Source organism: Dipodomys merriami, unplaced genomic scaffold (assembly GCF_024711535.1).
Source record: "Dipodomys merriami isolate MVZ:Mamm:240054 unplaced genomic scaffold, mDipMer1.0.p SCAF_1, whole genome shotgun sequence".
NCBI lineage: Eukaryota > Metazoa > Chordata > Mammalia > Rodentia > Heteromyidae > Dipodomys > Dipodomys merriami.
This window is the reverse complement of record NW_027202270.1, coordinates 35,057,303-35,081,134: the sequence shown is the minus strand read 5'-3', so window position 1 is coordinate 35,081,134 and position 23,832 is coordinate 35,057,303. Positions and strand designations below refer to the sequence as shown.

Genomic DNA, 23,832 nt, shown 5'->3' with positions numbered 1-23,832 from the left:
TTTCCCACAATGCCCCGCGCCAGGCCCCGCCCCGCCCGGCTCTTCGGGGAGACCGGCGCGAGCGGTACCGGAGCCGGCCGCGGTCCTCACTGCCGGGTACGGCCGTCCTCCCCGACCCGAGCTCGGCCGCCCGGCGGCTGCAGACAGCGGCTGACGGCCTTCCTTCCGCGCACACAGGCTTGGCTTGGCAGGGCAGGGTCCGCCGCCGGGGACTGAGGATGGGGAAGTAGCCGCAGGACCCCGCACTGAGGTGGGCTGGGCGGGGGCTGGGGCGGCCTGGGCCCTCCGGGCGGGGCGGGAACCCCGGGCCACACCGGGCCTGGGCCCCCTCGGCCGGGCTGCGCCCCGAGCCGAGCCCCCCTTCCCTCCTCACTCACCTTCGGTCCTGGGACCCCGCCTTGGACGCGGCATCCTCCACACCCTCCCATCCCCAAGACACAGCTCTGCCCACCGGGCTCGGCTGCTTGAGCCTGAGTTTTTCAGGCTCTCGTCTCCGTCCGTCCAAGCTGGCACTTGGGACTCACACTTAACCGTCCCATGTCGTCCCCCCACCCGCCAGCCTGAGAACCACCACTTTATCTCGTGGTGGCGATTGAGATTTGTTCCTTTTTCTTTCCATCCATTCTTCCTTTCCTTCCCTCCTTCCCCCGCTCCCTCTTTCTCTCCCCCCCTCCTCTCCTCTCTCCTCCTGCCTCTCTCCTTTCTCTTCCCACTCCCTTTGCCCCCTCCCTCTCTCGGTGGTTCTCAACCTCAACGTGGATATTCTTCATCAGGGTATTTTAAAGGTCTATTTTTGTGGGATGAGGACCATTCACAGGTAAAGAGAAAATACTAATTACAAATTATTTGGGTTTATGAAACAAAACCGAAGATGATAGGAAAGTTAACTTTTCTTCCAAATATTATAGGACCATTAGAGAATTGAAATATACCATCTGTGAAATTACTACCCTTCAGAGATGAGCCTGTCTGTTTCCCTTGTCCTTTTCTGTTGTCATATTTTTATTTATACCAAATGTACACTTTAGCCGCAAACTTACACTAATTTGCGATTGTTCTTTTTTGATTTATAAAGTAATCTACTAAAATTCAGTGCAAATACCTTAGAAATCTTGGTGTGGTTGCCTAACAATCCATGTAAGCCATCTATTGTATCATATAATTGCAGACAATTTAAAGGTGACAGGAAAAATACAAACTCCTTGAAAGAACATGTTTCCTGCAGATGCTATCTAATCTTTTAAAAAGCGAACAACAATATGTGGTAAAGAAGTTTCTAAAAAGCAAGAAAAAATATAGTTTACTTGTGTTCTGATAAGTTATGTATGTTTGCAAGCTGGCTACCACTTCCACACCACCTTTTCTTGAGTGATTTCACAAATCTGTCTTTGTAATAGCTGTTCAACTTGCAATGTATTTTAACTGCCTGGTTTGCTCTCTATTTAGACATTTCTGGAAATCATTTTGGGATGCTTGATTCGCCCTTGAAGTTATGCGGACAGAAGTGCTCAATTTTTCAAATTATATCAGCTGGACCCAACAGTGTATATTAAAGTTCACTTAAATTGGAACTTGTAAAAGAAAAGAGAATGGGAGTCTGGTTAAATAAAGATGACTACACCAGAAACTTAAAAGGGATCAGTTTCTGCCTTCTAATAGTGTATATGGCTGTTTTAGTAGGTACTAATCAGGATTTTTACAGTTTACTTGGAGTATCCAAAACTGCAAGCAGTAGAGAAATAAGACAAGCTTTTAAGAAATTAGCATTGAAGTTACATCCTGATAAAAACCCGGTGGGTGAAATTTTGTTTGTGAAACATCCAATGACTGTCTTTTAGTATGTTTTAATGTGTATTTTAAATTATTTTATGTATGTTCAAAATGCTTAAGAACAGTTACTTGTAAAATTATAATTCAGGGACCAGAGAAATATATCAATGGTAGAAATCTTGCCTAGAATATTCAAGGACCTGGCTTCCATCTCTAACACAACAACAACAAAAATACTTTAAATTCAATTTGTATGCTAAAACTAGATTCAGCAGAATGATCTAGTCTGTAATAGTGCATAAATTTGGTCAGAGCCTCTTAACTTGTAAACTAATTTCCAGCAGACGTGTTAAAGATTAATCCTCATGTCATATTGTCTATTAAGTAAATGAAGCATTATTCATAGTAAAGAAGGTTAAGATCAGTGTTTTAAAGCATTGTCAGAAAATAGTTTGCTTTAGAACTCATAAGGTGTATTTTAGTAGCATGCTTTAAGTTTTACTATTTTTCTATGCACATGTCACAGACCAGTTAGCAAATTTTACAAATCAAAACATGAGAATAGTTAAAAAATTAAAAGCAAATGATAACAATTACTTAATAGAATTGAGAGCAGCTTGAGTATACCTTCAGTTATAAATAATTCATTTGTATCTAATTGTAATCTTTAAAATTTAAATTAATTTTATAATTTATTAAAATGACATTTAAACTCTAGTCATTAGTGAGGACAAGGACATGTGATTTTATTTCTAGTCAGGATTTCTAGGTTTGATAATGTCTTAGTTGATTATCTTTCCCAGAGATCTATTTTTTTAATGTGTTCAAAGTTTTGTTTTAAAATTTGAGAACACAACTTACAACTTTCCATATAAAAGCTGGGAGACCATCTTAATTTAAATGAAAGCATCCTTCAGAAAATTTCTGCAAAACAAAAGAAAAAATATTTCCAGTTCAGTTTTAAACAGCTTCCTTAGTATTATTCCTTATCTGATCAATTGGAGCACATATTTTATTTGTAAGTTTTTTTGTTCCAGCACTCTTAGCATTTTTGTTCAAGGCTTGTGCTCTGCCATTTTAGCCACACCTCCACTTCTGTTTTGGTGGCTAGAAGTATTTTTGCTGGTTAGTTGGAGGTAAGAGTTTCATGGGCTTTTCTGCCTGGACTAACTTCAAACCATATTCACAGATCTTAGCCTTCTAAGTAGCTGGGAATATCAGTACTATTCTTTTTAAATTAAGGGTTTAGAGGTATCGATTATGCAATTTTCTCAGCTACATTGCTTAAAGCAGAATTTATTAGTCCATATATATACATGATTAACATTTTTGGTCTATTTTATGTCATAATGAGAAAGTGTATTATTTGAATAGTTTTTATTTCCATTACTTCCTCTTTGAAGGTGACAGCTCCTTAGATAATACTTCCTTATCCCATCCTGTGATAACTCACATTGTCCCACCCTTTTATGTTGGTGTCTAGTTTCTTTGAAATCTCTGGGTTAATTATATCTATTTATTCTAAAGAAAAACAGATGGTATATCTGAAATAAAATCTACTATGTCTGATATTTTTAACAGAATAACCCAAATGCACATGGTGATTTTTTAAAAATAAATAGAGCATATGAAGTACTTAAAGATGAAGATCTACGGAAAAAGTATGACAAATATGGAGAGAAAGGACTCGAAGATAATCAGGGAGGCCAGTATGAAAGCTGGAACTATTATCGTTATGATTTTGGTAAGTTGTGATGATACTACTTAAGAGATTCGATTTTTTTAAATCTGAATTGAAAGTTCATTTTATCTCACTACTCATTTTTGGTATTTTATTTGTCAGTTTGATTAGCTCCTTTTAATTCATTCTAATGGGATTCAAAAGGAAAGTCAGCATATAGAAATTATCTATACAAATAGGAAAATACATTCATCACATAGTATCTAATGCTTATAAGGATTCCTGTGTATTTAATAAGGAATATGTATGTTTTCATTAGAAAATATTAAACATTGAGACCTTTATAAATTTTTAAGCCACATAATTTATGACAAAGACTAAACAACAACAGTGGTTTCTTCAGTAGAAATGCCTCCCTTGTCATGTAGAGCCTTACTGATGATTTAAGGTGTTGAGAGGAATAGAAAAGAAGGCCAGGAGCAAAAAAAGTAAGTTACTGGAACCAAGGGAGAGGAAAAGTAAATAAAGGTATCAAAGCAGCAGGGTGTGTTCAGGTAACCAAAGTTTCTGATTATCATTACTTGACCTCAAATGCAGTCCATGAATGAAAGAATGCTTTTATATGAATCTAACTATTTTCACTTACTTCTGAAGAGTTTGCTTCTTGAAACTGATTTTCTTTGCAAAATAGTGATTTCAAATACATTCCCACATCTTACTAGCTTGTATCAGGTATCGGCAAACAATTTCAGTGGCTAAATCTGACTTACCACTTATTTTTCTCATTTGTTATATATTACTGATGACTTATTGAAGGCAAAAATTGAGCATTTATGACAAAAATACACTTTGTACAAATTCCAAGGTATTTTTTTGTGGCTTCTACAGAAAATATTGGCTGTCCCTTGGTCTGTATTCATTATAAATATTATTTGGATATTTTCTTTATTATTGAGAAATTTTCTTACACTGATTTTAAATTATGGTAGATACTTTTTTTTTTGTCAGTCATGGGTCTTGAACTCAGGGTGTAGGTGCTGTCCCTGAGCCTCTCTATGCTCAAGGCTAGAGCTGTGCCAAAGCACCACTTCCAGTTTTTGAGTTGTTAGAGATAAGAGTCTCATGGGGACTTTTCTGCCCCGGACTGGCTTCGAACTGTGATCCCTCAGATCTCAGCCTTCTGAGTAGCTAAGATTACAGGCATGAGCCACCAGCGCCCAGCTAAAATTTGTATTTATGACTAAATGTTTGTCTCTGCCTCCGCAAATTTTGTAGTTTTAAGGTGTTTTAGCAAAAGAAAATATGTTAAAATGCTAATACTAATTAAGCCCCCTATAATCTGAAAATTAAATCAGTTCCATAGTCTAACAGTAATGTACTACTCAGTTTCCAAGTGTTGGTACTTTACCATGTCATCATCAGAAGTTAAGTGAAGAGTTACAAAAGGGCTATTATTTTTTAAATTTTTTTCTCTTTATAACTTTTTAAATAAAAATGAAAAATTATTTTAAAACAAAACATATTTTCTGTAATCATTAGAAACCTACCCCTCCTACGCAGACTTCTATTATAGGTCATGTCAAGAAACTAGTGTCTTTGAATTGTTCTTTAAATATGTCACGAATGGTTTTATTTACTTTATATTTTACTTTTAGTTTGTTGTATATTGGAAATGAGATGTAGTATAATCTGATTATAATCATTATGTGGTCATTTGTTTTTGTGTGGGAATTTATTCCTATATACTTTTTAAATTAGGTATTTATGATGATGATCCTGAAATCATAACACTGGAAAGAAGAGAATTTGGTAAGTTTGTGGGTATATGATTTTCTAAAACAAATAGAGGTCTTCCTTTACCTAAAAAAAAAGCTCTTAGGTCTGTAGGTATTCACATGTTAGAAGTTATTTAGATTTTTGAAAGTTAATGCAGTATAGAACTGTATTTTAAGCAGTGTTTCTAGAAGAATGTGGAATGGCTAAGCATTATAATAAAAACACTAGTATTTCTGCAGCAAAATGCATAGGTATATATACCAAATGAATAAAAACAGTTCTGAGGTATGATTCAAGTCAAAGTTCCAGTCCTAGGCAAAAAAAAGAAGCAAAGGTACTGGGCTCTGAGTTCAAGTTCCAGTGTAGGCAAACACACACATAAATATATAGCTTCATAAAATTCAGATCAAGTTTTGGTGTCAAATCAACTTGCTGCAAAGTTGCAAAAAGACTTCTAGTTTCAGAACTTCTTTATTCCAATGCTTTTGACAAATATATAGTTTTAATTGTATATAATTTTTGAGAAATGCATATAAGAATACAGTTTTGGGGCTGGGAAGGTGGCTCAATGGTAGAGCGCTTACCTTGCATGCTCGAGGCCCTGAGTTTGATTCCTCAGCACCACATCAGCAAAAAGAAAAAAGCCGGAAGTGGCGCTGTGGCTCAAGTGGTAGAGCACTAGCCTTGAGCTGAAGAGCTGAGGGACAGCGCCCAGGCCCAGAGTTCAGGCCCCACAACCGGACCCAAAAAAAAAAAAAAAAAAAAAGAATACAGTTCTGCCTGGAGCTGTTAGCTCATGTCTAAAAATGGTAGTTTGAAGCCAGCCAAGGCAGGAAAGCTCTTACCTCCAATTAATTAAAAAAGCCAAAGGCAGAGGTATGGCACCTGGGGTAGAGGGCTAGCCCTTAGAAACAAAAGCTCAGGGACAGCAACCAGGCTTGGAATTCAAAGCCCTAGTACTAGCACCAAAATTTTTTTATAAGAATTCAGTTCAGTTCTACTGTATTATCTCTCTCTCTTTCTCTCTTACATTTTAGAAAATTTTAATATTGGTTAAAGCCTTCCATTATAAAAATTTAATACTTCCTTTTTTACTTCAAAGCAGTAGATTTGTACCTTACATAAGATTCAAATATTATTTTGCTGTATTATAATCACATTTATTTAACAAACTAAAGTAACATTAAAGTTGCAAAACATGTAACATTTTTTGTTTTCATCATAAAACATGTATTACAGTCACTTGACTGTATAGTTTATTTCTTCTAAACAGAAGTTGCCTTTTCTAATTATTTTCATTTGTGAGCTTGTTCATAAAGAGTACTTATTCCATATATTATTGCTAATAATAAATTATGAATGAATAGAAAATATACATTCATTCTCTACAAAGGAAATGATAACATTTGATTCATTGGGATTATGGGCATATAAAACCAGTTCCGAGGTTGTGCCTTGGACTTTTAAGAAGACTGGTCACATATAAATTCATTTTTATTTTCAGAATCCTTCCTTAGATGTTTATGTCCTTTTAGTGCAATAAGTCACTCAAAATCTCTACTCAGCTATTTGCTTGTCAGCTATCTCTCCTCAAAAGTGCAAACATTGGCTCTTTAATTTCTACCTTTTCCCCCACAATGCTTTACTGGTAACTTCTATGGTGTTTTTCCAACAAAGATTCATATTGTCTACTTTTCCAGTTGTTGATAGTGAGAGAAATAACCCAAACTGCATAATTCAGTTTTATAAGTAAAGGAACCTCAGAATATTCAACTTTAGTGCCAAAAGAAAAATGTAGTTAATATACTTCACTTTCAAAGCTTTAAAAATGTTCTGATCCTTTGCATCAGACGTGAGCATATTATCTTTTTATGTTAATATAGTATTGTGTCAGGCATTATAATCAAGTTCTATATACTATTTGCAAAAGCAGAGAACATCTCACATATATACTCATTATTCTGAACAATACTACATAAGACAAACTTTTTTTGAAGAGAAGTCTTTCTAAAAACAGGAATTCAGAGTACTTCTGCTTTTTCTCACCACTTTTTTTGCTAGAAGAAATTATTTGTATAGAATTAATAGACAGTTATAATTGTATATAGTAAAGGCAAAAGCACATTTTAAAGTATTCTCATCTATTCTTGGTCACCGAATAATTGTAAAAGCATTGTATTATGCTATTGTACTATTGTGAAACATCTATAGCCAGGCACAGTGTCCCAAACCTATATTCCTAGCTATTTGAGAGATGGAAATCAAGGGATCATGGTTCGAGGCCAGCCTGGACATAAAAGTTCACCAGAGTCCATATCACTCCAAGGGTAGGTGCAGTGGCATGTACCTGTCATCCTCAGTAACATAACACAGGAAAGCAAGGACAGCGCCCCCTAAAAAAAGGGACAACGCCCCCCCCAAAAAAAACAACAAAAAAAAAACACAGGAAAGCATATTAAGAGGATCATAGCCCAGACATTCACCTAGACACCACCTTAAAAAATAACCAATGTAAAAAAGAAGCTGTACATGAAGCTCAGGTGGTCAAGCTCCTGCTTAGCAAACCTATGGTCCTGAATTCAATCCCCAGCAGACCTCCGCTCCCCCCCCCCCAACCACCTTTTAGCCCAACATTGTGGCTGTCAGCTCACACACACACACACACAAACACCTTTTAGCCCAACATTGTGGCTGTCAGCACTTAGGAGGCTGAAGCTAAAGGATTGTGAATTTGAGCCCAATCTGCTTAGCATAACAAATGCTGTCCCTAAGTTAAATAAATAAAATTAAAATACTTGTAACCTTACTCAACAATAAGAACTGAGCAGTTACATTAGAAGAGCTCTGTTAGAAGTGCCAAGATTAGCAGCTTTGTTAGAAATAGCAAGTTTATACATTTTCATAATAATCTCATTTTTATTTAAGACTTATGAACAAAAAATACTTTGTATGCTTTTTTATAGGTAAAAATTCATTACTTGTTCATAAGATAACCTCTTTTCTAATGAAATTTTCATTCTTTTAAGATGTTTACCTAAACTATTACCACTTGGTGGTCTAATCTAAATGGCCCTTATTTTGTACATTGAGTAGTCTATTTGTCAGACTTCAAATACCTGCTAAAGAACAATTGATAAAATTGATAAATTATGTATTTTGATTTTGCCAGATTGTTTTCTTTATATATGTTTTGGCATTGAACATTAGGCAGCCATTCATCCCTGCATGTTTCCAATTAACCTGAACAGTTGCACACATTTAGCGTAGTATATATGTCTTCATGATTATTATAATGTATGAAATTTTTGTTTTTAAATTATAGTAATTGATTGTTATATAATTATATAAAAACTTAACCAAAAGCAAATTGCCTGCACCTTGTTATCAAGAATATCAGAGCTCATCCTTACTTAAAATTTTAAAGTTAATCAGATTTGTTTAACTGTATCAAGCCATTTTACAGATTAAAAATACAATATGCTAGTCAGACATATGTTGTTTTCATATGTGCTATTTTAGCAAATGTATCAGTGTACTAAAATGATAAAATCTTTGGTATTTGTTAAGCAACATGATTTTCCAAGTAAGTGTCTTATTTAGGACATCCCTCATATTCTTTTTTTAGATCGTTGTGGATTTGAAGTAGCTATGACAATTGACCAGGCTTACCCTATGTGTCCACAGCCCAAAAAGCATCATTCCTAGTTACTCATACTCTTCCTTGTTCCTCCCAGCCACACAAGTCTTACATGAATATTAGTTTTAGCTCTTTGTGCTCCTTACCATATTTATCTTGTAGTTCAAGGCTACTTCTTACTCAAGTATGGGTTTAAGAGAGTTTTTTTAAAAATTAATGTTGGCTTGATATTTGAAATGCTTTAATTTTAAAAGAAAACAATTTGACAGTGATAAAGATTTTTACAACTATCTATTTTTATTCTGATTTCTCCAAAGAGTTATTTAACTAAAATGTGCACTGTTTAGTAAATCTGATTTTTATAATTTTAGATGCTGCTGTTAATTCTGGAGAACTGTGGTTTGTAAACTTTTACTCCCCAGGATGTTCACATTGCCATGATTTAGCTCCCACTGTACGTATTTTTTTTAACATCCTGGTTATTAAAGTTTTGTTTCTAACTGAGCTGAACTGTTATATGTTCCTTTTTTCCTTTAAAAAAAATGTTGGCTGGGCTGGGAAGGTGGCTCAGTGGTAGAGTGCTTGCCTCGCATGCATGAGGCCTGGTGTTTGATTCCTCAGCATCACATAAGCAGAAAAAAAACAGAAGTGGTGCTGTGGCTCTAGTGGTAGAGTGCTATCCTTGAGCTGAAGAGCTGAGGGACAGCGCCCAGGCCCAGAGTTCATGCCCCATGACAAGAAAAAAAAAAGTTGGCATTGTTTTAAAATTCTATCAAGTAATTATTCAGTGTTTTCACATATATATGTTTTCATTTGGTAAAATTTTCTCCTTCCAGCATCTTTACAATAAAATTTAAAAAAATATATTAACTTAAAGTGTTTTCAAGGGAAGTAAAATGACCTCATCAGAGAAGTACTTGTTATCTTTTTCTCTTATAGTGGAGAGAATTTGCTAAAGAAGTGGATGGATTACTTCGAATTGGAGCTGTTAACTGTGGAGATGATAGAATGCTTTGCCGAATGAAAGGAGTCAACAGTTATCCCAGCCTCTTCATTTTTAGGTCTGGAATGGTAAGAGATAAGTTAACATTTTGCACATTTGTGGAACTTTATGCAAACAAGTGAAATACTAGAGAAAACACAAATGTATGAATTTTTAGGATGTATTGAGTTTTAAATTTAATTTTAGGTAATAAAATCTAGTAATCATTTTGGATTATTTATGAATACTTTTAGATTATATATTATTCAGAATGCATATTTAGCTTTGTATTTTATATAAATTTTGTATATGTTAACTCAGTGAATATAAAGCTCTACTAGCCTTTTTTTCCCCAATTTCCAATGAAGAAAATATAGCTAAAATATTAAATAACAATATCTTCCATAGCATCTGTACTTTTCTGATTCTGTTTGGAAATTTAACATACTGTTGAGAGGCAGCTTTCTATATTTTTCAGGATAATGTAAAAACAACATATTTAGTATTGTTTAATGAGCTTTTAAATGAAAAATAAAAAGTGCTTTTTCTTAAAAAAAATCAATAGGCCGCAGAGAAATACCATGGAGACAGATCAAAGGAAAGTTTAATAAGCTTTGCAATGAAGCATGTTAGAAGCACAGTGACAGAACTATCAACAGGTAATTTTATTTTCTTAATTTGCTTTGACCTTCAGGAGTACTTTGGATCAGTATTTTGAATTTTACAATGGCAGCATTAAGAATTGGATCATAATATTGAAATTTGAATGTATGTTTTTCCTGCTACATTTTAGAAGAGAATTGTATCATAACCGATTTCTTCTGTATTTGTATAGAGCCTAAAGCAATTAAGATGGTACAAATGGATATGAAATTGGACTAGGTAAAAATGTACCTAATGTTCGGGCCTTTTATTTATTTTTTTCATAACAAATACATGCTAAAGTTCAAACACATTTCTAAACTTAGACTTTTAACTCATTCAGAGATTTTAGGCTGACTGTTTATTATCAACAATCTCTGAAGTATTTAATATTCCTGGCTAAAGGAATGCTTATTTCATTCATTGAGCACTGTTTATGTATGAGAACTGTGTTAACTACTAGAACTGCAGGAGCAATAAGGTATTCAGTCAGTCCTTGCTATCACCAATTCAGTATATCAGTGAGGAAGATACCAGCAACCCATTAAAATGCAATGTAGTAGCTATTACCGTAAAGGTAAGCTTAGAGAAGCATAAAGGATAAGAAAGTATAATCCTACCCAAGTAAGGAAAAGGGAAAGTTAGACAATACTTCTAGAAAAGGTCATACGCAATATCCCTTTCTAAAAGGAAGCCTTAGGGAGCACTATATATTTTAGAATTGCTTAACATGTCATGAAGAGATGACTTAATGGGGTTGTATAGGGAGAACTAAGATTAGACAAATAGGTAGACAAAAGTCAGATCACATGGAGCCATACCTTGCCAGTTTTAAATTTTCTTCATAATGAAATAGTAAATTTAGATTTTATGTGATAAAACAGAAAGCCAGTGAAGGAATTTAATGTGTTCAAGCAATTTATTTAGAAAGGTAACTTATAACATACATGGTAGATTTGATCACAAACAAGACCATACTAAAGATACAAGCACAAGTATGTTTATTGCAGCATTATTTACCATAGCTAAGATATGGAACCAACCCAGATGCCCCTCAGTAGATGAATGGATCAAGAAAATGTGGTATAGCTACACAATGGAATTCTTTGCCTCCATCAGAAGGAATGACATGGCTCCATTTGTTAGGAAATGGAAGACTTGGAAAAATTATATTAAGTGAAGTAAGCCAGGCCCAAAGAAACATAGGTCCCATGGTTTCCCTTATTTGCAATGACTAGTGTATGTCTGAGAAAAGCAGAAAAGGTCAGATAAGATGATGTTAGGTGAAATGAACCCCAAGATAAGGACACAAGTGTTTTTTTTTTCTTGTTATTGTTTCTAACATATTTATAAGGTACCACGTGATTTTTTTGTTGCTTTGTATGTCCCTCCCCAAGGTATAACCCCTGTTTTCACTGTATTTGATGTTGGTATAATTTGTGGAGAGGAAGGGAAAAAACAAATTGTTTAAATAGTGATACAGGTTGACCCATTACAACAATGAGATGTACAAGATGCTATGTCAAACTTTACAATTTAGGTGGGGGTGGGGAGGTGGGGAGGGGGGAACAAGGAGGGGTGTTGTGGAGATGGGAGGGTAGGTGAAAAACAAAGGAGGCAAAAAATGTTTGATAAGAAATGTACTCATTACCTTGCTCATGTAATTGTAAGCCCTCTGTAAAGTATTTTCACAATAAAAAAACTTATTAGAAAAGAAAAGGGTAAGATTAAAAAGAAAAAATAGTATTTGGAAAACTGCTTCCTATCATTGAATAATGATAATCATTCGGTTTCCTTTGTTTTAAGGAAATTTTGTTAACTCCATACAAACTGCTTTTGCTGCTGGTATTGGCTGGCTGATCACTTTTTGTTCCAAAGGAGGAGGTAAAGTTAACATTCTTTTAGAATAAAAGAACATAACATTTTAATTTTAGGTTCCAATTTTAAATGTACTATTATTATTAGAGGTTTTCAGTAAATCATTAATTGAAACTACTATTTATACTCAGATTTACATTTTTTATGAGTTATTATATACCCTACTGTCATTTTATACTTTGGAGGTTATCAAAATTACTACTTTATAAATGTCATTTATTAATCATATGTTATATTTGGTTTATAAGTATTTGAGCTTCATTGTACTCATGATAATTTGTGCCTGAGTTAGCCACAGACATATGTGGCAACTTGCAGAAGTAATTAGTTAACAAATAGAGTCTTCCCCAAACAATACTTTTTGAATAGGCTTACACATATTAAAAATTAGCCTTCTAAAATTGTTTATGTGAAAATGAAAATTCTTGCTTCTAGGATCTTTCATAAACTAAGTTGAAAATTCAGTATTAAACTGTAAAATGAAAACTGTATTTAATCACATGAATTAAAATTTAGCCCAATATGAAAAATTACCCTAATTTCTTAATACTTTCTCCTGTAATCCCACAAATTTGACTTCTTCTCTGCACTACTTTATTAAGACTGTGTTATCACTAGTTGTTAACTAGTCACTCATCTCTTCTTATAAAACCTTTGTTAATCTTTTGAGTAAAATCAGCCTTAACTGAATTCTTTCACCAAGGAGTTTTGTCTTATTCTGCCCTAATAACCAGATTTCAATCCACCCACACATGAGCAAAACTTTCTTTCATTCCATTGTGGGTTTTTTGGTTGGTTGGTTGGATTTTTTTTTAATTATTTTTGTTCAGTTGTGAGGCTTGAACTCAAGGCCTGAGCTCCACTTCCGGTATATTTCTGGTGATTAATTGGAGATCAGAGTTCCATGCACTTTCCTGCCCAGGCTGTCTTTGAACCATGATCCTCAGATCTCAGCCTAATGAATAGCAAGTATTACAGATGTGAGTCACTGGCAACCCATCAAGATTTCTTTTCTTGTTTTTTTTGGGGGGTGGGGAGTCCGGTCGTGGGGCCTGAACTCTGGGCCTGGGCGCTGTCTCTCAGCTCTTCAGCTCAGGGTCCGGTCGTGGGGCCTGAACTCTGGGCCTGGGCGCTGTCCCTCAGCTCTTCAGCTCATGGCTAGCGCTCTACCACTTGAGCCACAGCACCACTTCTGGCTTTTTTCTTTTTGCTTATGTGGTGTTGAAGAATCGAACCCAGGGCCTCAGGCATGCAAGGCAAACGCTCTACCACTGAGCCACCTTCCCAGCCCAAGATTTCTTTTCTTATAGCTAGAAATCATCCTACTGTGTGGCTTCTTTTCTATATAGCTAGAAATCTTGTGAAATTAAGGGACGACAATAAAAAACAAAAAGAGAAAGAGAGAGAATATGAAAATATAAATGAGACATTAGCCTCTGTATCTATCTACTAAAGGTTTCCATATTTACCAGTATATAACTCAGTTAATTGCCTTAAAATCCACATGGTAATTTGGGGGCAAGGCATGAGAATATAAGCTTAACAAATCTAAAATAGCCTCATAAAATTCTCTTTATCCCTCAGATTGTTTGACTTCACAAACACGACTCAGGCTTAGTGGCATGTTGGTAAGCAACTATCATTTTTACAAAACTGTAGCACCATTTAAAGAAGCACATTTAGAAAATGGCTCCAGATTTTTTTAATGGTGCCTTAAACATTTAATTTACTCTGTCTTCTTATTTTCTGATACACATGTTTATAGTTATAAGTTTATTTCTAAATACCTTTGTTCAGTAAGTTCTGACATAATTCTTTCATTGTCTTTAATAAGTGTTCTACTGTTTATTATGAATTTGCTAGTATTTTTGACATTTCTAAACTTTATTTTTGTTCTGTTTCTGTATTTCTTATTTACTTTGTTCATATCATATTATAGTTAGTGAATATGGTCTGTGTGATGTTGATTCTTTAGTGTTATTGAAATTTCCCTTGTGTGATCCAAGTTTGTCATAAATTGGGAAAGTACTACATGAGCCTCAAAACTAGTAAGTTTCTGTGTAAAGTATAATTTTATCTCTATTAAGTTAGTAGTCTAAATCATTTATTTTTATTCTATTGATCTATAATTTCTAAGTCATATAAAAATCTCCAACTGCAATAGTTGCTTTTATTCCTATTATTTATTTGCATATATAATCACATATCACTTAAGAGGAAATCCATTTTTTATTAGCATCATAGAATATATAAAGACAAAATGGGTAGATATGATCTGCTCTACATCTACCTTACATGGCATAGTAATACTCCTAGGGTACAGTGTTTTCCTATGCTGACAATTATAGACAGTTATCTGTGTACTAATCAGAGGAAAAAAATGTAGTGAATATAAATATAAAATAAAAATGTACACCTATATAGAGCATTTGCTGTGAATAGAACTTATAGAACTAGAAGTCACTCTTGGTGTGTCAAAATGATAAATGAATTTCAAATATTACTGAACACTACTGTAGACTTACAAATACAAGTAGGCTATACCAAGTTTATAAAAACAAAAGTTCTTTCTTCATTGATAAATTGACCTTAGTTTACTACAACTTGTAAATATGATTGTTAAAAACTAAATCACCGTCTTTTCTATTTGACATTTGTTTTCTGTTTCATTGATTTATACATTTTATTTCCTTCCTTCTGTTTTCTTTAGAGTTTAATTTGCTCTTTTAAAATTGTTGACGTGGATGTTTAGGTCATTAATAGTTCCTTTTGAAGATAAGAATTTAGACTACCAGTTATTGATTACAATATAGCACATATTTTGATAGGTAGAATTTAAATTATCAATTTGGAATTTCTCTAATGATTCTTTTTTATTTTCTTTTTTTAATTAAATTATTTTATTTATTACTGTATTACCAAACATAGAGGGTAACTAACATAACTAACATAAGTTAATGGCACAGGGGTTTTGTTGTAATAATTCCATAGATTACTGCAATTCACTTTGAACAAGTTTACCCCTAAAGTGAATTTTTCTAAAGATTTTGTTGTTTTGTTTTCTTTTATTAAATACTAACAATTATATCTTAATTTTATCATTAAGAGAGTTTCCGTTTTGATAGTTTCAGGTTTTTAAGATTATTGAGCCTTGCCTTATGGCCCACCATGGTATATTTTTTATAAATGTTAGTGTATATTTTTAAATTTCTATAGTTCATAGTTCTTTAAAAACCAATGGGGCTAAGTGGGTTAACGGTTCTGTTCAAATCTAGATCTTAATGTTATTGTCTGCCTTTCATCAGTAACTTAGAGAAGTATCTTTTTCCCACTCTTATTGTGAATGTTTCTGTTCCTACCTTTAGTTCTGTCAACTTTTTCTCTATATATTTTGAGCCTTTGTCACTATATGGAGACTAGTTTAAAATTATCTTCTCAAGTCTTCCTTAATATGAATTATGACAACTCCAACTTTTCTTCAGTTAATGTTGGCGTGATACAACTTTTTCTTCATTCTTTTTTCTTTTTTTAAGCAGGTACTAATTTTAAGTGTACATTGTAGACACACATAAAATATCTTAAAAACTAAATGATACATATTGAAAGTACAGTCATAGTAATAAATCATACACAAGTTGATTTTTTTAACCTAAGATTGTATAGTTTCAGTAGACTGATAGAAAAATGTTTTTAAATAGATGTGTATTATTGAGAGAATACTACATTTCAAATAATTATTGAGTATGTTTAAGGAGTTTGGGTTTTCAGCTGTGTTCAGCTGAATCTGTTTGACTTTTCCATTTACAACATGTTTTTGTTTCTATTTTAGGATGGTCTTGTTAATGTAGGATGGATGGACTGTGTAACCCAGGATAACCTTTGTAAAAGTTTAGATATTACAGCAAGTACTACTGCATATTTTCCTCCTGGAGCCACTTTAAATAACAAAGAAAAAAATAGTGTTTTGGTATGAATAACTTTAAGGAAATTTCTTTACATTACAAATATGTACATGCTCATACTTTCAAAAGTAATAATTTGTATACAGTAGGAAAGGAATCCATTTATATCATTTGGTTACAAAACATTTCATTACTTATCACAAGTATATAATCTTAGATGTTTTTATATCATGAGTTTTCATTGGTTTCCAATGAATTGGTTATTTTCCAATATTAAAAAGATAATAAGGGGCTGGGAAGATGACTCATTGGTAGAGTGTTTGCCTTGCATGCATGAGGCCCTGGGTTCAATTCCTCAGCACCACATAAGCAAAAAAACCTGAAGTAGCACTCTGGCTCAAGTGGTAGAGTACTAGCCTTGAGCTGAAGAGCTGAGGGACAGCACCCAGGTGCAAAGTTCAGGTCCCTGATCAACCAAAAAAATCATAAAGATATTAAGTAGATTAGTAAGTACAGTAATAGGGTCTCAAGCATGTAAAATTTTTCAGCACTCTATAAATTTCTGATATAAACTCAGTTTGGAAATATAATAAGATTCTCTTCTAGATCTATATTTAAAATAAACAACTGAGATTAAAGGTAATTGGCAACATGCTGAGATGAATAATAATATGCTTGGACAGACCCTTTGGGAATCTCAAAAGAATGTCAGGGACTGGGGGAAAAACTCTTTGTTTCCTGTGCTTTAATTTTTTAGCTGTAATGCATGCTCATTTAAGAAATTCAGTGTACAGTATGGTAATATAGAAAAAAAAATTTCCTAAATCCATTATTAAATAGTTATTAAATACTTTTTCGGAGACTAGTATATATGACTTTCAGTTTTAACTTCATATTACGTAGGTAGACACAGCTCACACCTATGTCCTCTACTCCAGAAGTATTATATATACCCAAATACATACACACACACTACTTTCTGTTCAACCTCTCTGGGATAGTAGTGTCTCAAATCTAAATGTCTATTAACTGTATTGCTAATGTTCCCACATAACTGCTTTGCCCAGTTTTAGTATCTCACTTGATCACAGTACTATCTTGTACTACCTTCTATTTCTCTCTGATTTGCTTATTAAATTTTAAGTTGTTCACTGATATATGCCAAATGCCTACAAGGATTCTGGTGTGGATGTATGTGTGTGTGTCTTACCAACTGTGAATATACTCTACATATACATATATTTGTACTACATATACACACCTGTACACATTAAATAGATGGATATATGCAGGATCTTATAGTAGATTCTATTTTATGATCTTTTCAACAAATAAATTTGTCTATTTTTTTCTACCCAAGGGTGTATATATGATTGTTTTAGTAATTACCTCACTGAGTAAATATAATGTCATTTCTGGGTGCTGTGTCTGAAGTCTACAATCCTAGCTACGTAGGAAGCAGAAGTGAACCTAGTGTATTTTCATAATGACTTAGAGGTCACTATGAATTAAGAGAATTACAACAACAACAAAATCCAGTTAAGAGAATAGTCTGCTTAATTGATTTTATATAATTATTTCTTTAAAAATCCAGTTACATAATATTTGAACTAATTGTAAAATGTTACTTTTAAAACAGAAAAGCATGTGTAATAGTTTTAAAAAATTCTGCAATTGTTTTCTTAAAAGTTCCTCTTTAGAAACACAAGAAATGGTAAGAAATTAATATTTCCACAAAAAATTATAATATTCTTTTATTCTAGTTTCTTAATTCATTGGATGCTAAGGAAATATATATGGAAATAATACACAATCTTCCAGATTTTGAGCAACTCTCAGCAAACACACTAGAGGTAATGTTTTTATAATAGTAATAAGTCTAACATTTTAAACTGAACATTTGTTTTATTCATTGCTAGAGAAATTGAATTGCTAGAGAGAATTCAATGGATTATATAGTAATAAAGTCTATGTTAAATTGCTGTTACTGAAATTCTGGTTAAATTTCAAATGATTCTGTGGTTTTGGAAAACCCAGAGTTTTATTTTACTGAAGGATCTTACTTTCCTTATGGATCCTAGACCATTCTAAGCTTGTGTCCCTACTAAATCCTTTGTTAAACTTGAAAAGATTACCTTTTCAAACTATCCCAAATTTATACCTATATATTATTAAAATACTTTTTTTCCTAGCAGTTATCTAACAATTTGTAGTTCTGTGGCATGCTCATCTATAATTGATTTATATGCCATTTCTCCTAATAAACAACAAGATAAGTGTAAAGATAAGTTCAATTTTTAGATAATATTTTGTAATAAAGAATAGGGTAGCTAAAACCAACTCAAGTAAAAGAAAAAAGATTAGAACTCTTATAATTTGCTGACTTTCACATTGTTCTTTCTTTATTGCAAGAATCGTTTAGCACATCATCGCTGGCTCTTATTTTTTGATTTTGGAAAAAGTGAAAATTCAAATGATCCCGAGTTGAAAAAACTGAAAACACTACTGAAAAATGATCACATTCAAGTAAGAAAAAAACATTTCATTTATTATATTTTAATTAACCTAACAGGGTTTATTGACATCCTAAGTTAAATGTACTTTTGGTTTGGGGTTTGTGATTTCTTCTTTTGTCTTTCCTTTTTTGTATTAAAAGTTGACATCTTCTAGGCACTGGTGGCTCATGCTTGTAATCCTAGTTTCTCAGGAGGCTGAAGTCTAGCAATTAAGGTTCAAAACCAGCCTGGTCAGAGAAGACTTAGCAACTCTTATCTCCAACTAACCACAAAAAATAAAAGCCAGAAATGGAGCTGTCTGGTTCCAGTGTTAAAGCGCCACAGCCATGAGCAAAAAAGCTAAAGAATGTAACAGTGCTTTTGAATTCAGGCCCCAGTACCAGCATACACTCATACACATACAAAAACTTACCATATCTGAAAGTGGCAAGTTTTTTTTTCTTTAGCACTAAGAAACTTAAACAATTTTTCTGGAATATAAACTCTAATTGGGCGCCTGTGGCTCACACCTGTAATCCTAACTACTCAGGAGGCTGAGATCTGAGGATTGCAATTCAAAGCCAGCCCATGCAGGAAAAGCCTTGAAACTCTTAGTCTCCAATGAACCACCAGAAAACCAGAAGTGACACTGTGGCTCAAGTGATAGAGGGCTAGCCTTGAGCTGAAGAGATCAGGGACAGCACCCAGGCCCAGAGTTCAAGTCTCATGTCCAACCAAAAAATATCTAGAAGATTATCCTCCTCTCCTAAAGTAGTAGTTTTGTTTAACCCAGTATATCCAAAAGGTCATTTCAATATGGTTTCATGTTTCTAACTTGATATATAATGTTTGTAAATACAAGATACAATAGTTCCATGCGCACACACACATATATATATAATATATATGTGTATGTATATATGAATTAGAGCAATTAGCATTTCTGCTATCTCAAGTATTTACCATTTCTCTGTGTTGAAACCCCTGCCTCTTCGGCTACTATTCATTTTGAAATATATCAATTGCTATAGACCATAGTTAGACACATAGTATATTGCTGAACTAAATAATATATTACTGTACTATATAATACAGTTGCCCGCTGCTCCTTTCTCCTTGGAGTGTCTAGTGACCACTCTCCCACCCTCTTCTGTGAAACCAACTATTTTAGCTTCCACAAATGAGTGGAAACATTCACTCTTTGTCTTTCTGTGCCTGTTTTATTTTACTTAAATCTGATGTCTTCTGGTTCTTTCCATGTTACTACAAGTGAAAGGATTTTATTCTTTTTGTAACTGAATTGTGTTTGTATACTACATCTAATTTACCATTCATTTGTTAATGAATACTAGATTACGTTCCCTACTTTTAGCTATATTTTAGTGAATAGTGTTGCAATAAACTTGGGAGTTGCAAATGTCCTTGTGATACAATGACTTGGTTCCTTTGGATATATACCTAGGACGTAGGGTAGTTTGCTTTTTATCTTTTTTTTTTTCAGTGTCTGTGTATTTTGTATATTTTCCATTTTTCTTAACTATTTTTTATTTGTTTGTGGTCTGAAAATATATGATTTTACTTTTTTAATTTTTTGAGTTATTTTGCAGCTTACATATTATATAGATAGAATTATGTCCTTTTGCTAAACTGATCTTTTCATTAATATAATGATCTTTCTTTTTATTTGTTTACTTGTTTTATTTTTCTTAGCTGTAATTGTGGTTTGAACTTAAGACCTCGCTTTAGTTTTTGACTTGGTCTGTTTTATGCAATATGTTGTTGGTTTTCTTCCATCTGTTTGTTTCCTTCTGTTTCTTTCTGCTTATATGGAATAACTTTTTCAAATTCTTAAATTTTAGTTTATATGTGTCTTGAACAATGAAATTTTTGATAAGCAATATTTAATTGGAACATATTTTTGAAAAAGAAATACACACATGTTTCTTGTAGAATTTTATCCATTTATATTAATAACTTTCAAATTATCATTCATTGGGGATTATAAATACTTAAAAAATTAGTACAATTTATATTTTTATTATATTTAATCTGCTTTCTAGGTTGGAAGGTTTGACTGTTCCTCTACACCAGACATCTGCAGTAATCTCTATGTTTTTCAGCCATGTCTAGCAGTATTTAAAGGACAAGGAACCAAAGAATATGAAATTCATCATGGTGAGCATAGGAAAAATTATAAATTTCATCTTTCAAATATTAATTTTCTAATTATACTTTTCTGTGCTTTCTGTGAACATGTTTATTATAAATAACTTTTGCTCTCATTTTGGATTATATATAATCATTTAATTCTGTTTGTGCCCTTTAAATCCCTTAACAATATTGATCACTTTCAGCCATATCTGATGGGAAGTGTCAATAAAATGAGGGGTTTGCATGCTGGTACAGTAAGGAGCATATGAAGCCTCCATTCTTAGGTGCTACATAGCATCACAATAGGTAGATTTCTAGACATTGTTTTGAGCTTTTCTTCTATTAGACTTCAAGCTTCTCCATTAACTGCTTTGTTAACTTTTGCATTTATAATTATGACTACATTTCAGTTTATTTGAAGCTTTGGTTTTATTGAAGATTGGTTTTACATTCATGTAGAATCTCATTTCTGAGAGTTGGTAGACATTGGAGTCAGAACGCATTGAATTAAAAATCTACCTTGCGATTTATGAACAAGAAAAAGCGCTTGTCCTAAAAGAGAACAAATGTTACAAAGGAGATTCACATATTTCTAATTATATTGCAGTTAAGTGAATCAGATACTAATGAAATGCATGTTAGGCAAGAGGATTAGCTATCAAGTTTAAAATCCGAGCTCTGCTCTCAGGAATTTCAGAATACAATTTAGTAGGAACAGAAGGGAAATCTATTCAAAATCATGAAATAATAGTGGCCATTATGCATAAAATAATCAAATATATTTCTTCATAGCATAAGCCAGCGGGTAACAATTGAATTGAGTAAAAAATGCTGTTTTCCAAGTAAATACAAAGGTACAAGAAGCGAATCCCTTGGGCTGGGAAGGTGGCTCAGTGGTAGAGCGCTTGCCTTACATGCATGAGGCCCTGGGTTCGATTCCTCAGCACCACATAAGCAAAAAGAAAAAAGCCGGAAGTGGCGCTGTGGCTCAAATGGTAGAGTGCTAGCCTTGAGCTGAAGAGCTGAGGGACAGCGCCCAGGCCCAGAGTTCAGGCCCATGACTGGACCCACAAAAACAAAAAACAAAAACAAAAACAAGAAGCGAATCCCTGTAGGTTGAAGGGACTGTGTGAACAAAAGCTTTGCAAATAACAGTAACTGCTGTTGACTCAGCACTTTCTTCACGTACTACATTTTGCTTAGGGTCTCGCCTGGATGATCCCTTTTCATATTCATAACAACCATTGGTGAAAAGTAAGATTCATTTCCTTTTTTTTTTTTTTGGGGGGGGGGGTCCAGTCATGGGGCCTGAACTCTGGGCCTGGGCACTGTCCCTCAGCTCTTCAGCTCAAGGCTAGTGCTCTACCACTTGAGCCACAGCGCCACTTCCGGCTTTTTTCTTTTTGCTTATGTGGTGCTGAGGAATCGAACCCAGGGCCTCATGCATGCAAGGCAAGCACTCTACCACTGAACCACCTTCCCAGCCCTGAAAAATAAGATTCAGAAATAGCCTCACAACACATAATGAAAGGTAGATTTTTTTTTAATCTAAATTTGTGACTCCAAAACCTAAGTTTAGCTTAACTAGTCAGACCCTGAAATTACTCGAAATGACTACATTTTAGTAATAGAGTTTTATTAGTTTTTTTAACCTGTGAAGTATATCCACACTTGCGTCTTTGTGTTGTTCATTTTGCTAGTTTCATCACCATTTTATTGTAATACATCTCTTATAGATCCACTCATTCCTCTTGGTTCCTTGTTTCATTTACAGTTAGTATCCACAATACTTTTTTCATGTCACCTTTCTGACTTTGACTCTCTTGATTTCTTTTAGAATAAAATTTAAATGAACTTCAGAATAACTAGAAGTTTAGTATTGGGAAAAGAGTTAAGTCATAAAAGCAACAAGAGTCCATATTATATATCTAATCTGCAGGTAAAGGAATTAGGACTATCCTGAGGGAAAGCAGAAAGGTGACATGAGTGGGCTTACATTTTAGTAAAGTGACTAGCAGCCTAGAGAACATGAGAGAACATTTGGAGTGAATGAGATTAAGCAGAAAGAGGTCTATGTAACCACATATGTAAGAACATGACTGTCTTACAGCAATGATAATGAAGAAAATGATGAATTAGATAGATAATTTAATTCCAAAGTACAATCTCAATTTAACTTGGTGATTGTTGGGGACAGGGGGATTGAGAGTCAAAGATAATACCCATGTTTCTGACTTAGTTCTGTCTTGTTTAATTGCTTTTGAATGATTCAGCCATTCAATGAGGAAGAGAATACTCGGTGAGGAATTGATGTCCAGTTCACAGTTGAGTTTAGGTTTGAGTGCCAAAAAATTAATTTGTACTACACACTGTAGGCTTAAAATTGTTGATAGTAATTAATACAGTACTTACAATTAAGGATGAGCTTGTCTAAGAGGAAACAGAAAAAAATAATGAATTAGAAATCAGAGTGACCTGTAAGGGATGGTTAGAGATAGTGAAATTTTTTTTTTAATTTTTTTTTATTGTAAAGATACTATACAGAGGGTTACAGTTACATGAGTGAGGTAATGAGTACACTTCCACTTCCTCTTGAACATTGTTACCCCCTCCATTGTTTTCCCCCTACCATCCCCTCCCTCCCTCCCTTCCCCAAGGTTCTTTTTTTTTTTTTTTTTTTTTGATTGTGATTAAGTGATTACTTAATTTCCGGAAATTCACAGTATTGTGGAATAATGATGCTCATTTAAAGTCACAAGTTCATTCTAACTTTCCTGGAGCAAATTGTCTATCACAGTCTGTAATATATAACGGTGCTCATATGTTATATACCATATATGTGATCAGCAGCATGGGGATATTTAGTAGTGGTTCAACCAGATGAATGGGAGTTCTTTGTTTCTTAAGTCCTGTTAGTT

General features: G+C 33.8%; 1 protein-coding gene across 3 annotated transcripts in view; it reads left to right on the top strand.

The window, feature by feature from the left end:
- Position 1: 1 nt before the first annotated feature.
- The window catches only part of Dnajc10 (DnaJ heat shock protein family (Hsp40) member C10), a 48,351-nt gene continuing 24,520 nt past the window's right edge, over positions 2 to 23,832 (top strand). The window contains exons 1-13 of one of the 3 annotated variants that reach the window (XM_070019619.1): positions 2 to 96; positions 1,447 to 1,793; positions 3,352 to 3,514; positions 5,210 to 5,260; positions 9,236 to 9,318; positions 9,804 to 9,935; positions 10,412 to 10,505; positions 12,295 to 12,372; positions 13,951 to 13,994; positions 16,196 to 16,333; positions 18,032 to 18,121; positions 18,681 to 18,794; positions 20,824 to 20,938. In XM_070019619.1, coding sequence (XP_069875720.1) covers positions 1,590 to 1,793; positions 3,352 to 3,514; positions 5,210 to 5,260; positions 9,236 to 9,318; positions 9,804 to 9,935; positions 10,412 to 10,505; positions 12,295 to 12,372; positions 13,951 to 13,994; positions 16,196 to 16,333; positions 18,032 to 18,121; positions 18,681 to 18,794; positions 20,824 to 20,938 — 1,306 coding nt within the window. In that variant the 5' untranslated portion in view covers positions 2 to 96; positions 1,447 to 1,589. Of the gene's footprint in view, positions 251 to 686; positions 818 to 1,446; positions 1,794 to 3,351; positions 3,515 to 5,209; positions 5,261 to 9,235; positions 9,319 to 9,803; positions 9,936 to 10,411; positions 10,506 to 12,294; positions 12,373 to 13,950; positions 13,995 to 16,195; positions 16,334 to 18,031; positions 18,122 to 18,680; positions 18,795 to 20,823; positions 20,939 to 23,832 lie in introns of those variants that run through there. The other 2 variants (XM_070019611.1, XM_070019628.1) reach the window with 2 other exon arrangements.